Raw genomic sequence first — 15000 nt, 5'->3', positions numbered from 1 at the left:
TCAGTTCAGCCGGTTCTGTGAGGAGCAGAGGCTGGAAGCTGCTGCAGATCTATCACTGGACTTCCTCACACGCGTGTCACGCCGCAAGCTTCTGCGCATGTGCAGCTTACAGCGCTGGTTCCGGCTGAATGACAGCAACAACGATTGGCTGAGGACGAGTGCTTCTACCTGTGATTGGTTGTCCTTACGGCAGCTTTCAGTAGAGGTCATTCACGTAGCCCCGCCCCTACAAAGGACGGCAACCGCAGAGGGTCAAATCAGATATAACTCAGGAAAGGACACGAATTGAGGTTCTTCTGTCGCGTCAGGCTGGTTTTGAAGGTGAGATCATTGACATGCTGTTAAAAGACCTTTACCTCCAGTTTGATCTGAGCAGGAGGCACATAATAAAAACTCTACATCCTGTCACCTGTCCACTAATGTCCTCTACTGTCCTGTTATCCTTCACTGTCCTCCCCAGTGTTCTAATGTCCTCTGTTGTCCTCCACTGTCCTCTACTGTCCTCCTCTCGTCTGGAAGAACCAGCAGTACCTGATAATAAAACCATCTTCTAAAGACAGGACGACAGCAGATTTATCAAAATGTTTAATGAACTCAACATTTACAGGAAAATGTGACGTGATAAAATATTTATATTTACACAAGAGACAAAAAACAAAATCCATCAAATCATAACTTAAGGTTGAATATGAAACTCAGGGTTACAGAACCTGATAAACATCCTCCGAGGGGGGTTCTGCAGCGGGGTTCTGTATGGTGGGGGGGGGGGGGTTCTGTAGGGGGGGGGGGTTCTGTATGGGGGGGTTCTGTGGGAAGGTTCTGTAGGGGGGGTTCCGTGGGGGGGTTCTGTAGGGGGGGTTCTGTAGGGGAGGTTCTGTGGGGAGGTTCTGTAGGGGGGGTTCTGTGGGGAGGTTCTGTAGGGGGGGTTCTGTGGGGGGGTTCCATGGGGGGGGGGGGGGTTCTGTAGGGGAGGTTCTGTAGGGGAGGTTCCATAGGGGGGTTCTGTAGGGGAACACTGCAGCAGGTTTGTGGACACGTTTAATGTCTGCCGTCTTGGTTTAGAGAGCAGTAATATTTACAGGATTCATTCGTGTCCTTGAACGTCTCTTCTGAGGAGAAACATCCTGAAAGGCACCAAAACAGAAATCCTTCTGGTGTCGTGTTTTATTTACTGGAGAGACTTTGTTCTGATGGAAACATTAATAATCGGTCTCAGCTGAGACTCGACAACATGACGGTCTGTCCACAGGATGGAGATGCAGGTCCAGCTCGGCCTCACAGAACCGACAGCCAGAACAACTCCTCCCTCGTTATTACTTAAGGTCCGACAGAGATTTATAAAGCTTAAAAAACAAACTCGATAAATAAACTGATCATGGATGACGATACGAAACAACCACAGAAGAAGAGGAGGTGTGTTTGTTGGGCCGTCGGTGGTTAATCCGTCCTTCAGTGGAGCAGGACGACCCGGGAGAAGACGCCCGGAGGCTCTTGGCCGTCGCCCAGCGCGGCGCCGAGCCCTTCCTGCCGCCGAGCCTCGGCCAGCGCCGCCAGCGAGAGGAAGGAGCGCGGCTCGGTGACGGCGAGGTCGCTGAGGACGTGGCGGTTGAGCTGAACGCTGCTCTGTAGGAGGAAAGGAAAAAGAGGACGAGTGAAGCGACAGCGGTGAAGAACACGGCGAGAGGAGCGGCGCTGGACCGACCCGGCCTACCTTGGTGAGGTTGTGCATCAGGGCCGGGTACTTCATGCCGTGCTCCCGTGTTGCAGCGGCGATGCGTGTGATCCACAGCTGAGGACACAGAAACACAAAACAGACCATCATACATGTGCAGGAAGTGTAACATGTTAACAACAGGAGGAACCAGAGGAGGTGGAAACATCTGTTCAATTATAAATCCATGTTTTCATCTCATGATCCTGGAACTCATCTGATTCATCTTTGAATCCTTTGGTCGTCATGACGACTTTAACATCTGGACCAGATGATAACACAGCAGGGAGGAAACCACTAGGGCCTATTTCATCAAACAAGACATACAAATAACTCTTAAATCTTAAATAAATATATATATATATATATATATATATTTATATCCCGCAGACAGGTTTTCAATAATAATAATAATAATAATAATAACATATGAATCCAGGATCCCTTTAATAGAAGTATTATTACAGTGACTGCGGCCTTCACTGCTTCCTATAAGAAGTCTCCAGAGGCCGATCAGAACCCGGTTCTGATTATAATTTGGGTTTTACAGCAATAAGAAGTTTATATTTCCAGACAAAGGCTAGCTGTCAGATTCCTGTCTGTCTGCCATAAATGTCTCCGACCCCGGAAGTGTTCCGGTCTCACCGTCCTCATGTTGCGTTTCTTCAGTTTGCGGCCTTTGGTTGCGTAGACGAAGGCTCTGCGCACCGCGCGCACCGCCAGGCTGTAGCAGCGGTTCTTCCTGCCGCGGAAGTGCTGCCGGAGAAGTTCAACACAAACTTAGCCCTCAAATCAATTCATTAAAAACAAGATTTAAATCTGAGGTAGAAAACCGTCATTTAAGAAGCATGAATACAGAAACAACTGATGATGATGAGATCCTGCATCACTGAACAGATTTATTCTCCTTTGAATGTGCGCGACTAGGATTCATTTTAAAAAGGACAAACACATTGAATTTCTTGTGAAAAACATAATAATCATAACCAAAAACATTATATACATAAATGTGTATTTGCTAAATCCTCTTAAACATGAACTCTCACAAGCTTAAACAAACCCTGAATATGATTTAATTTAACTATTGTTCTCCTCCTGAGCTGCAGTTTATTTTACTTTGGTTTGGTTTATATTGGCATCCATTTGTGAAATATATATCTATATATATATATCTATAGATAGATATCTATATCTATATATAAATAGATATCTATATCTATATATACATAGATATCTATATATAGATATCTATATATAGATTATATATATATCTATATATACATAGATATCTATAACTATATATCTCTCTCTCTCTCTCTCTCTCTATATATATATATATATATATATATATATATATATATACAGTGGGTACGGAAAGTATTCAGACCCCTTTAAATTTTTCACTCTTTGTTTCATTACAGCCATTTGCTAAAATCAAAAAAGTTCATTTTATTTCTCATTAATGTGCACTCAGCACCCCATCTTGACAGAAAAAAACAGAAATGTAGAAATTTGTGCAAATTTATTAAAAAAGAAAAACTGAAATATCACGTGGTCATAAGTATTCAGACCCTTTGCTCAGTATTGAGTAGAAGCACCCTTTTGAGCTCGTACAGCCATGAGTCTTCTTGGGAATGATGCAACAAGCTTTTCACACCTGGATTTGGGGATCCTCTGCCATTCTTCCTTGCAGATCCTCTCCAGTTCCGTCAGGTTGGATGGTGAACGTTGGTGGACAGCCATTTTCAGGTCTCTCCAGAGATGCTCAATTGGGTTTCGGTCAGGGCTCTGGCTGGGCCAGTCAAGAATGGTCACAGAGTTGTTCCGAAGCCACTCCTTTGTTATTTTAGCTGTGTGCTTCGGGTCATTGTCTTGTTGGAAGGTGAACCTTCGGCCCAGTCTGAGGTCCAGAGCACTCTGGAAGAGGTTTTCTTCCAGGATATCTCTGTACTTGGCCGCATTCATCTTTCCTTCAATTGCAACCAGTCGTCCTGTCCCTGCAGCTGAAAAACACCCCCATAGCATGATGCTGCCACCACCATGTTTCACTGTTGGGATTGTATTGGGCAGGTGATGAGCAGTGCCTGGTTTTCTCCACACATACCGCTGAGAATTAACGCCAACAAGTTCAATCTTGGTCTCATCAGACCAGAGAATCTTATTTCTCATAGTCTGGGAGTCCTTCATGTGTTTTTTGTCAAACTCTATGCGGGCTTTCATATGTCTTGCACTGAGGAGAGGCTTCCGTCGGGCCACTCTGCCATAAAGCCCCGACTGGTGGAGGGCTGCAGTGATAGTTGACTTTGTGGAACTTTCTCCCATCTCCCTACTGCATCTCTGGAGCTCAGCCACAGTGATCTTTGGGTTCTTCTTTACCGCTCTCACCAAGGCTCTTCTCCCACGATTGCTCAGTTTGGCTGGACGGCCAGGTCTAGGAAGAGTTCTGGTCGTCCCAAACTTCTTCCATTTAAGGATTATGGAGGCCACTGTGCTCTTAGGAACCTTGAGTGCTGCAGAAATTATGTTGTAACCTCAGCCAGATCTGTGCCTTGCCACAATTCTGTCTCTGAGCTCCTTGGACAGTTCCTTCGACCTCATGATTCTCATTTGCTCTGACTTGCACTGTGAGCTGTAAGGTCTTATATAGACAGGTGTGTGCCTTTCCTAATCAAGTCCAATCAGTTTAATTAAACACAGCTGGACTCCAATGAAGGAGTAGAACCATCTCAAGGAGGATCAGAAGAAATGGACAGCATGTGAGTTAAATATGAGTGTCACAGCAAAGGGTCTGAATACTTATGACCATGTGATATTTCAGTTTTTCTTTTTTAATAAATTTGCACAAATTTCTACATTTCTGTTTTTTTCTGTCAAGATGGGGTGCTGAGTGTACATTAATGAGAAATAAAATGAACTTTTTTGATTTTAGCAAATGGCTGCAATGAAACAAAGAGTGAAAAATGTAAAGGGGTCTGAATACTTTCCATACCCACTGTATATATATATATATATATATATATGTATAGATATCTATATATAGATAACTATATTTAGATATAGATATAGATATATATAGATATATCTACATAGATATATCTATATAGTATTTTAAGGCAGCTGATACTCGACTGACGTGTAGAGAAGAGAGACTGCTAATTAAGTAACTGCATGCACGGCTGTCTTGATGCGTGTCGTTAAAGATGACGTAACACTTGACCGTGCAAACACGTCATCACCCGCCTGGAGATTGTTCTGGATGTTCTACAATCAAGGGTGTCAAACATACGGCCCGCGGGCCGGATCCGGCCCGCCAGGGGGTCCAGCTCGGCCCGCCGGATGACTTTGCTAAGTGTGAAAATTACAGAAAGACATAAATTGCATTTCTCTGAGAATATGGAGGTTTATGAGTACAAACGTTTTGTAATTTTTTTTTTTTAATCGATCCAGTAATTGCTTCAGAAACAGCGTAAATGTGACGTCTGCTCCGGAGGGAGCAGCTGCTGTGAGGGAGTCTGTGGAGGAGATCCGGGGCAGAGAAACAGTGGGCTGATTCTGAGTTTTTGGTCTTTATGTTTCTAGTTTATTGTAGAAAGACATTAAAACAGGATTTATCATCCAAAAACCTTCAATGATTTAAACAAAGAGAAGTATTGTCGTTATGTCTGCGTTAGTATGCTATAGATTTACTGGTCCGGCCCACTTTGATGTGGCCCCTGAACTAAAATGAGTTTGACACCCCTGGTCTACATAAAGCTGTTTGTTCAGTGCAGTCGGAGGACAGCAGGAGGACAGCAGGAGGACAGCAGGAGGACAGCAGGAGGACAGCAGGAGGAGCTGGACTCCTCCAACCACCATCACACTCACGTTAAATTCCTGTCGGCACATTGAACTAAAACACGAGCTCAGACACGTGAAGCTCCACTGATCCAGGAAGTAGTCGCAGCCTCACCCGTGCATGCTTCAGAACTTCTTGGACCTTCCAGTACCGGTCGGGTCCGCGGCTCCTGATCCAACAAGACAACGTCAGAAACACCATGTTTGTCCTTCCAACAGTCGCACTCCGCTCTGAAGACCCGGGAATGAGGTGACCTCAGCGGGCTGCAGCTGCACAAACACCCGCTGCTCCGGAACTCCAGACCGGGTGCGCTCGTTTTAAAACCCGGGGAAGCCGCGAAGGAGCTCGTGACGTGATCTAAATAAAATAATCAATTCACGAACAAAGAAGTCTGCGTTTAAAACAAAACTAAAACTAAAACTAACAGAAAGACAAAGAAGACAGAGTAAACATCTCTTAAATATCCACTCCGTTTGTGTGAGTGGTTTTTAACCGGGATATGACGGTCAGCAAAACAAGCGCCGTAGTCGAGCTGTGACGCCGCCGCGGTGGATGCTGGGTAGCCGGAGGTGGAGGTCAGAGGAGAGAAACTTCAAAATGTCTGCCGCTGGTCTCGCGTCCTTGAGCCGCTCCGGTGTTGTGGCTCTCCGCTCCCCCGCCGCCCTGCTGGTATGTTGACAGCCGTTAGAAGAAGTTCTGAGTCCCGTTGCAGTAGAGTCTCGGGGTTCCGTCTCTGCTCTGGAGCCCCGGGACCGGAGGTTACGGTTACCGACGGCAGACCGGATGACGTCGCCAGCTTCCGGTTAGCCGGCCGTCTGCTAGCTTCAACAGGTTCAACGGTTGAGTTGTTTTAACTTGAAATATAAATACAAATATAAATATTTAATATAATATAAATATGTAATATAAATATGTAATATAAATATTAAATATAATAGAGATATAAATATGTTATATAAATATTTAATATAAATATAAATATTTAATATAAATATTAAATATAATAGAGATATAAATATGTTATATAAATATTTAATATAAATATAAATATTTAATATAAATATTAAATATAATAGAGATATAAATATGTTATATAAATATTTAATATAAATATAAATATTTAATATAAATAGAGATATAAATATTAAATATATTATAGATATAAATATTAAGTATAAATATTTAATATAATATAGATATAAATATCTATATAAATATAAATATTTAATGTAAATATGAAATATAAATAGTTATATGAAATATTTAATATAAATATGAAATATTTAATATAAATATGAAAGTCTCCGTCTACAGCCATTGCGACAGGAAACGAGTTAGAAACACTTGTAAACAAAGTCCAGCTGATCAGACAGTTAAATTATGAATTTGATCAATAATCTTGTTCTTGATTAATATTCTTCATGAAATGTGGACGTCAAACACTCAAATATGTAATTTAATAATCTTATTTAAGAGTTTATTGTTCAGCGAACTTCACGAGGACGTTATTATTATTATTATTTATAAAAAACTTTACATAATAAACACAAACAACTATTTCCAGTTTATATTTCTACATGTTGGTAAATAGTTTTAATGTTCTCATGATGTCGGAACGATTAAAACCTGTTAACGTCAACTTCTCCGTCCGGTCTGCTCCTTCGGGTCAGGCGGTGCCGTCTGCTCCTTCGGGTCAGGCGGTCCGGTTCGCCCAGACTGCAGCAGCTCCGGCCGCTCAGCCCAGAGTGAAGCAGTTCCAGGTGTACCGATGGGACCCGGACAGGGAGGGGGACAAACCCCGCATGCAGACCTACGAGATCGACCTCAACACGTAGGTGGCATCTCCTCCTCCTGCTGCTGCTCCTCCTCCTCCTTCTCCTGCTGCTGCTCCTCCTCCTCTTCCTCCACCACCTCCTCCTTCTCCTCCTGCTGCTCCTCCTCCACCTCCTCCTCCTGCTGCTGCTCCTCCTCCACCTCCTCCTTCTCCTGCTGCTGCTGCTGCTCCTCCTCCTCCTCCTCCTCTTCCTCCACCACCTCCTCCTCCACCTCCATCTGTTCTCTGATCCTCTCAGAGACTCTCAGCTCACTTCAAAACAACAGTCCAAAATGTTCTCCCCTCTAACTCCTCAGGGGACGTATTCCCTTCACGTTGAAACCTCCTTCCTCCTTCCTCCTCTGACTGCTGCTGTTTCTTGTAGTTGTGGTCCGATGGTCCTCGACGCGCTCATCAAGATCAAGAACGAGATGGACTCCACGCTGACGTTCCGCCGCTCCTGCAGAGAAGGTCGGTAACACGGCGGCTTCAGATCGACCCGAGCGGGAAACGATGAAATATTAAATTATAAATAATGAACGTTGAGAACGAACCGACAGAAGTTTGTTGGTGAATCAGGTATTTGTGGATCTTATGAATCAGGTATTTGTGGATCTTGTGAATCAGGTATTTGTGGATCTTGTGAATCAGGTATTTGTGGATCTTATGAATCAGGTATTTGTGGATCTTATGAATCAGGTATTTGTGGATCTTATGAATCAGGTATTTGTGGATCTTGTGAATCAGGTATTTGTGGATCTTATGAATCAGGTATTTGTGGATCTTGTGCGATGAACATCAACGGAGGAAACACGCTCGCCTGCCTGAACAAGATCGACACCAACCTCAGCAAGCCGAGCAAGATCTACCCACTACCCCACATGTATGTAGTGAAGGACCTGGTCCCTGTAAGTACACACAGAGACACAGAGACACACACACAGAGACACACACATATACACACACAGAGACACACACACACACACACAGAGACACACACACACAGAGATATACACACACACACAGACACACACAGAGACACACACACACAGAGATATACACACACACACACACACACACAGAGACACACACACACACACACAGACACACACACACACACACAGAGATATATACACACACACACACACACACAGCACACACACAGAGACACACACACACACACACACAGAGACACACACACACACACACACACACAGAGACACACACACACACACAGCACACACACACACACAGACACACACACACACGGTGAACTGAGCTCGATGAATCTGACACTGGAAGGTATTTCTCAGAGTTGGAACCAGAACATTTGGAGAACCTCCTCTGACTGGGTTCCTGCTTGTGTTTGCAGGACATGAGTAACTTCTACGCTCAGTACAAGTCCATCGAGCCGTTCCTGAAGAAGAAGGACGAGGCCCGGGAGGGGAAGGAGCAGTACCTGCAGTCTGTGGACGACCGGCAGAAGCTGGTACACACTTGTTCTGTCAAACACTGACTGGTGGCCCTGATTATCCGGTCTGGTTCTGTCTGGTTCTGTCCCTGATCATCCGGTCTGGTTCTGTCCCTGATCATCCGGTCTGGTTCTGTCTGGTTCTGTCCCTGCAGGACGGGCTGTACGAGTGCATCCTGTGCGCCTGCTGCAGCACCAGCTGCCCGAGCTACTGGTGGAACGGAGACAAGTACCTCGGACCGGCCGTGCTCATGCAGGTGTGTTGGAGCTCACGCAGGACGGATCCGTATGTTCTGGAAGGAAAGATGATTGACGTGTCTCGTTGTCTCGTTGTCTCTCAGGCTTATCGCTGGATGATCGACTCTCGAGACGAGTTCACAGAGGAACGTCTGTCCAAGCTGCAGGATCCTTTCTCTCTGTACCGCTGCCACACCATCATGAACTGCACCAAGACATGTCCCAAGGTAACCTAGCAACCCCGCACGCATCATCACTGACACACCAACGCTCAGAGTACGTCCCACAATACCGAGACACCGTGTCCCGCAATACGGAGACATCGTGTCCCAGATCAGAATACAGAGACAAACAGAGCAGCTGGAAGCAACAACCTTCATGAGGGTTATTCAGTCTCTTGATCCTCATCAGCACGTTAACGAGCCTGCTGGTACCAGAACATCTGTGATGTCACCATGGAAACCTGAAAGTGGAGCAGAGAAACATCTTTTTTTGGGGTCAAACTCAACAGAGACCCTTGAAATGTTCAGAAAGTCGACGGCGATGAAACGACGAGCCAGCCGACGTGTTCTGAGAGACGTTCACGTTTTTGTGTTCTTCCTCTCATGCTCCTCTTCCTCTCATGCTCCTCTTCCTCTCAGGGCCTGAACCCTGGAAAAGCCATCGCTGAGATCAAGAAGATGATGGCCACGTACAAGGAGAAGAAGGCGGCCGCTGTGTGACGCCTCCCTGTCCTCGCTACACCCTGTAACTCCATTAAATTATATACCGATTAAAGAAATGCTTATTGAGGTGTGATGGGCCAGGACACCTCCACCTCCACCTCCACCACACCGCCTGTGAAGTGTGTGTGTGTGGAGGACTGGTGTTACACAAACGCACATGTACAGTATGAATGCAGCGAGTCTTCCCTGAGCCGATCGGAGGTGCTCGTCTCCACCGTCTGGATGTTTGTCCTCTTTGGAGACTTGATGCTGCAGATTAAAGTCGTTCTTGTGTGTAAAGTGTTTTTCAGCTCGTTGCTTCAGATGTTCAGTTGAAATGTTCCCTCAGATCCTCCATCAACCCTCCAGCAGTCTGTCTTCATGGGAAATAAATAGTTGAAACCTGCTGTTGTTGCTTCTTATCTGCTGTTCATGTCCTCCTGCTGCAGTAACACTCAGTGTCCTCTAGGTGCCACTGTAGTGCAGATTGAAAGCTGTTACCAACTTCAGTTTTTTTTTTTTTACTTTATTAATCCCCGAGGGGAAGTTTCTTCACTACAGCAGGGGGGGAGGGGGGGGGGGCTCTCAGGGGGGAGCTGCTGCAGCAGGTAACCTGACCTGAGGTGCATGTTTTTGGATGATGGGAGGAAGCCGGAGAGAACACGCAAACTCCGCACAGAAAGGCCCAGGACCGGATTCGAACCCGGAACCTTTTTGCTGTGAGGCGACAGTGCTAACCACTGCACCACCGTGCCGCCCCAACCCCTAACCAGCCCCTAACCCTTTTCTCTTAAACAGGCCACAAATACAGATATTAGTGTTGATGAGAGATGCAATATTCATCCAGACTGTTATAACCTTTAATAGTTTTAATTTAAAAAGGTTTTAAGTCTGTTTCAGGTGTTTGGACCAAACATGATATAAAGTTCTACCAACCAGTGCAGCTCTGCCTCATACTGTGTCTTTATACAAGAGGCTACAGCATCTGTGGAGGATTATTGATCTGATCCTGAATTCATATTTTACTGACAGGTCACATTAATGTAGCTGTATTCAGCAGTTTACAAGCAAAGAAATGACATTAAAAACATAGTTATCAACAAATCATATCAGAACTTTATGGTACATTTATAGATATATCCAAACACCTGTTCAACACTTACAGTTTTAGGTCACACCCTATTTTATGAAGGCAATCTTTGTCTTTATTGAAATGTTCCAAATGTTTTTCTTATCCATCACTTAGGCCGGTTTCATTTGATTGGTTTATTCTCAAAAGGAAGAAGTCTTGTTGGGAAATGTTAATTGTTTAGTCCAGTGACCTTTGAGGTCAGTGATGAGGCAGCAACACCTGAAGCTACAATGGGAAACTGATTAGACACTATATGAAGATAAAACATGGTTACAGGCAGTTATTACAACATGAAACCACCGACAATCCCAAAAATAGAATTCAATATTAATGCCAACTGTCCAAGATCACCAACTCCTCTCTGGTTGGATGTCGGGCGTCTGTCCTGCCGTCCTCTGAGAGCAGGTCGGTGCAGGGACCGGGGGCTGCAGGCTGGAGGCTGGAGGCCGGCCGGGACCGGACGGGGAGGAGACTACAGATGCGGGGTGGGTGGTACAATGTGGCGCTGCGAGGTCCTGCTGCACTCACAGGACGCATGAAGGAGCAGCTGGAAGTCAGAGCCGAGTGAACCCAGTTAGGTAAGATCTGTCCTGGTTTCATGTCTGCGTCTCGGTTCAGTCTCATTTCTTGATGTCTTCATGCAACAGTGGAGTCAGTTAGTGAACGTAACTTAAAGTGATTAGATCTATGGGGAGGAAGAGGATCCAGGAGGGGAGTGGACAGACTGCAGGCTGCTCGGAGTTTAACGGACTGTAAAGTTCTGGTTCTGGTTCTGAGTCTGCTTCATGTAAACTCAACTAGTGGGATATTTTCTATGTTAATGGCTCGAGAGTTGACATGTGGACCTGTGTTTTCACTGGAGAGGAGGGAGGAGGGACTTCACGGCACGGCCTGCAGCCATGGCACTGTGGGGTGGGGTGGGGGGCTTAAAAAACAAGGGGGTCGATGAGGGCGCATGGGAAAATGATTTTAATTATTTTTCTTTCTTTTTTTCTTTGTCATAACCGCATCACAACAAAGCAGACCATCTCCTGTGAGTGTGTGTGTGTGTGTGGGGGGGGGGGGGGTGGGTTCTCCGTTGCTGAGAAGGAGTAGGAATCATTGGGGAGAGGGGGGGGGGGGGCTAATCGCTCCCAGATGTGTGCTGTGAGGAATAGTGATGCGTGTGTGTGTGTGTGTGTGTGTGTGTGTGTGTGTGCTTTCTGCTGGTACACACACACACACACATACAGATTTATTGATACACATGCAAACCGTGTTTCCATCACATATTTGTGTGCACTGAGCCATACAGAGGATAAAGACTTTGTGTTGTGTTTCAGACCTACAGTCACTGTGTGTGTGTGTGTGTGTGTGTGTGTGTGTGTGTGTGTGTGTGTGTGTGTGCAGCAGCCTGCAGCGCTGCAGCGGAGGAGGAGGAGGAGCCTTCATACTTTCCACTCAGTTAGCAGTAGTTGAGTGTGTTGCAGGGAGGTTTAAGTTTGAATGTAACAGAGACTCTGAACATCTCCAGACTGAAGAACAGTTTAACCTGAGAGAAGAAGAAAGAGGAGGGGAGGGGGAGGGGGCGGAGGGGGGGGGGGTCTAAGGAAAGGACCAGTAAAGACAGAGGGAGGGAGGAAGCTCACTGGGGGGGGGGGGAGGGGGGGGCTCTGCTCCTTTTCCTGGAATGCAGCCTTCAGACTGGAAAAGTAGGAAAACAGAGATCGTTCTGAGGAAGACAGACATGCCACATTCCTGCTGTCAGAGGTTCTCCCCCTCTTTTCTGAGGGATGGGGGGAGGGGGAGTAGGGGGGGGTAGTGTGTGTGTGTGGGGGGGGGGTAATAGAGACAGGGGGGAGCGGTGGGGGGTGGAGAGTTGATGGAGGGCAGGGGGAAGCAGCAGAGATTTCAGGGATTTATTCCCCCTGTGTCTGTGTTCTGCTGGTTCTGGCGGTTCTGCTGATTCTGGTGGTTCTGGTGGTTCTGCTGGTTCTGGTGGTTCTGGTGGTTGTGGCGGTTCTGCTGGTTCTGGTAGTTCTGCTGGTTCTGCTGGTTCTGGTGGTTATGGCGGTTCTGCTGGTTCTGGTAGTTCTGCTGGTTCTGGTGGTTCTGGTGGTTCTGATGGTTCTGATGAAGACTCTCCTCTGCAGTGCTGAAGTCGTCTACCTCCCTGAGAGACCATGAGAGTCCTCCTGCTCATCTGCATGCCAGGTAACTGCCCCGCCCTCCTCTGTGGGCCCCGCCCTCCTCTGTGGGCCCCGCCCTCCTCTGTTTCATCACCTGTTGCACATTTAACTCTGAATGATGTTTCAAAGATAGTTGTTGAGATGCAAATCCACAAATCTGCTCGTCTATAAATATTTCGGTTTTATTAGCGCAGCCTGAGTTTCCACCCTCTGATGATGAAAATCACGTCATGCTGAGCCAAGCGTGACGTAAGTTTATAAGAAATGGGAGCAGAAATGGATTTTAATAAACTTCTGAACAAAGTTTTAGAGAAAAAAAACCTTTTGTGAGCATAAAGAAGTTTAAAATCTTTAACGTGTTCAAGAATTGTGGAGTGAATTCTGAAATGAAGGAGAAACGTTCTCTGATCTCCTGATTTAAAGCTCGTGACATTTTAAAGATGAACAGTGAGAATGTTTTACTGATGCTTGGTGTGATTGTGTGACCGTCCCAGTGCTGCTGCTCGCTCAGGCCCAGTACCAGGAGCCCTTCCCCTTCCTGGGTGAGTTCATCCACACGGCTTCATCTCACATCTGGTCCCGGTTCTGATGTGTCACCTCGCCGGAGGAGCTCTCCTCCCTCCTCGCTTGTTTACCAGCCGCTCCACGTTATTATTTGTGCACATGTTGCATATGAAGTCATGATTGCAGGTTTTATAAGCTGCTGTGTTCTGTCTCCCGCCGGTTCCGCGGCCGCCCAGAGGACTACGGCCTCGATTACTTTCCAGGTAAAACCTCAGAGCTTTCCTCAAATCCTGTGTTGTTGTTTGAATGTGAGTGACGAACGATGTGGACCTCGTCTCCTCCAGAGAGTCCAGAGTCTGAAAATGCCGAGTCTCCTGCTGGACCCTTCCAGCAGCAGGTTTCCCTCGACCCGGTGGTCCGTCCAGAGAAATCAGGTACCGCCGCAGAGACTCATCACAACGCGGTCAGAGTTAAATCAGCTCATCTGTCGGTCTGTTTTCTGTTTGATTTTAGGGTCCGATCCGGAGACGGAGCCCACGGAGCCCGGCCCCCTCGGTAAGCCAGCCGCAGACAGACGGTCGGTGGTTTCTGTAGAACCGAGACTTCATTCTGCTGTTTGATTGGTTCCCAGATTGCAGAGAGGAGCAGTACCCCTGCACCCGCCTCTACTCCGTCCACCAGCCCTGCAAGCAGTGCCTCAACAGCCTCTGCTTCTACAGGTACCATCAGAACCTCCGGTGGTCCGATATCAGTCAGAACCTCCATCAGTCAGAACCTCCATCAGTCCGACCCTCCATCAGTCAGACCCGACATCAGTCAGAACCTCCATCAGTCCGACCCTCCATCAGTCCAACCCTCCATCAGTCAGACCCTCCATCAGTCAGAACCTCCATTAGTCAGAACCTCCATCAGTCCGACCCTCCATCAGTCAGACCCTCCATCAGTCAGACCCTCCATCAGTCAGAACCTCCATCAGTCAGAACCTCTGGTGGTGACGGAGGTTTCAGGTTTAGAAGTTAAACTCAAATTTCATGTGTTGTGTTTGTGTTGATGTTTTGCTGTGTTGATGTTTTGTTGTGTTGATATGTTGTTGTGTTGATGTTTTGTTGTGTTGATATGTTGTTGTGTTGATGTTTTGTTGTGTCGATGTTTTGTGTTGTGTTGATACATTGTTGTGTTGATATGTTGTTGTGTTGGTGTTGTTGTGTTGATGTTTTGTTGTGTTGATGTTTTGTGTTGTGTTGATACATTGTTGTGTTGATATGTTGTTGTGTTGATGTTTTGTTGTGTTGATGTTTTGTTGTGTTGGTGTTGTTGTGTTGATGTTTTGTTGTGTTGATGTTTTGTGTTGTGTTGATACATTGTTGTGTTGATATGTTGTTGTGTTGATGTTTTGTTGTGTTGATGTGTTGTTGTGTTGATGTT

At 46.1% G+C, this 15000-nt stretch overlaps 4 protein-coding genes across 4 annotated transcripts in view; 2 read left to right on the top strand and 2 right to left on the bottom strand.

Moving 5' to 3' along the window:
- The window catches only part of atad3 (ATPase family AAA domain containing 3), a 6285-nt gene extending 6193 nt beyond the window's left edge, over positions 1–92 (bottom strand). The window contains 1 exon segment of the mRNA XM_069153214.1: positions 1–92. This exon segment is cut by the window's left edge and continues 205 nt beyond it. The gene's annotated coding sequence lies outside the window, so the exon portion shown is untranslated.
- A 478-nt stretch (positions 93–570) lies between these two features.
- mrpl20 (mitochondrial ribosomal protein L20) lies at positions 571–6129 on the bottom strand. Its single transcript, XM_069153202.1, has 5 exons — positions 6040–6129; positions 5661–5903; positions 2357–2467; positions 1712–1789; positions 571–1623 (listed from the first exon to the last, which is right to left on the bottom strand). The coding sequence occupies exons 2-5, from the start codon at positions 5745–5747 to the stop codon at positions 1450–1452; spliced, it is 450 nt and encodes a 149-aa protein (XP_069009303.1). The 5' UTR covers positions 5748–5903; positions 6040–6129; the 3' UTR covers positions 571–1449.
- sdhb (succinate dehydrogenase complex, subunit B, iron sulfur (Ip)) lies at positions 6099–10178 on the top strand. Its single transcript, XM_069153188.1, has 8 exons — positions 6099–6215; positions 7217–7377; positions 7745–7830; positions 8131–8267; positions 8732–8848; positions 8986–9087; positions 9172–9294; positions 9709–10178. The coding sequence occupies exons 1-8, from the start codon at positions 6099–6101 to the stop codon at positions 9787–9789; spliced, it is 924 nt and encodes a 307-aa protein (XP_069009289.1). The 3' UTR covers positions 9790–10178.
- Positions 10179–11395: 1217 nt separating this feature from the next.
- mfap2 (microfibril associated protein 2) overlaps positions 11396–15000 on the top strand; it is a 5256-nt gene continuing 1651 nt past the window's right edge. The window contains exons 1-7 of the mRNA XM_069153176.1: positions 11396–11481; positions 13036–13096; positions 13566–13613; positions 13812–13838; positions 13920–14009; positions 14089–14130; positions 14207–14294. Coding sequence (XP_069009277.1) covers positions 13066–13096; positions 13566–13613; positions 13812–13838; positions 13920–14009; positions 14089–14130; positions 14207–14294 — 326 coding nt within the window. The 5' untranslated portion in view covers positions 11396–11481; positions 13036–13065. The remainder of the gene's footprint in view (positions 11482–13035; positions 13097–13565; positions 13614–13811; positions 13839–13919; positions 14010–14088; positions 14131–14206; positions 14295–15000) is intronic.

The sequence above is a fragment of the Embiotoca jacksoni genome, unplaced genomic scaffold (assembly GCF_022577435.1).
Source record: "Embiotoca jacksoni isolate LCO1_2020_lvr unplaced genomic scaffold, fEmbJac1.0.p SCAF_1, whole genome shotgun sequence".
NCBI classification, from domain to species: domain Eukaryota; kingdom Metazoa; phylum Chordata; class Actinopteri; family Embiotocidae; genus Embiotoca; species Embiotoca jacksoni.
The sequence above is the reverse complement of the archived record's forward strand: the minus strand, read 5'-3'. Positions and strand labels throughout refer to the sequence as shown.

Excerpts from the sequence above, each read along its gene's own strand:
- mrpl20 (XM_069153202.1), bottom strand. The coding sequence starts at position 5,747 with ATGGTGTTTCTGACGTTGTCTTGTTGGATCAGGAGCCGCGGACCCGAC. Across the intron at positions 2,468-5,660 it reads AAGTTCTGAAGCATGCACGG|CACTTCCGCGGCAGGAAGAA; the intron begins GTGAGGCTGCGA and ends CTTCTCCGGCAG. Across the intron at positions 1,624-1,711 it reads TGATGCACAACCTCACCAAG|AGCAGCGTTCAGCTCAACCG; the intron begins GTAGGCCGGGTC and ends TTCCTCCTACAG.
- sdhb (XM_069153188.1), top strand. The coding sequence starts at position 6,099 with ATGCTGGGTAGCCGGAGGTGGAGGTCAGAGGAGAGAAACTTCAAAATG. Across the intron at positions 8,268-8,731 it reads TAGTGAAGGACCTGGTCCCT|GACATGAGTAACTTCTACGC; the intron begins GTAAGTACACAC and ends TTGTGTTTGCAG. Across the intron at positions 8,849-8,985 it reads TGGACGACCGGCAGAAGCTG|GACGGGCTGTACGAGTGCAT; the intron begins GTACACACTTGT and ends CTGTCCCTGCAG.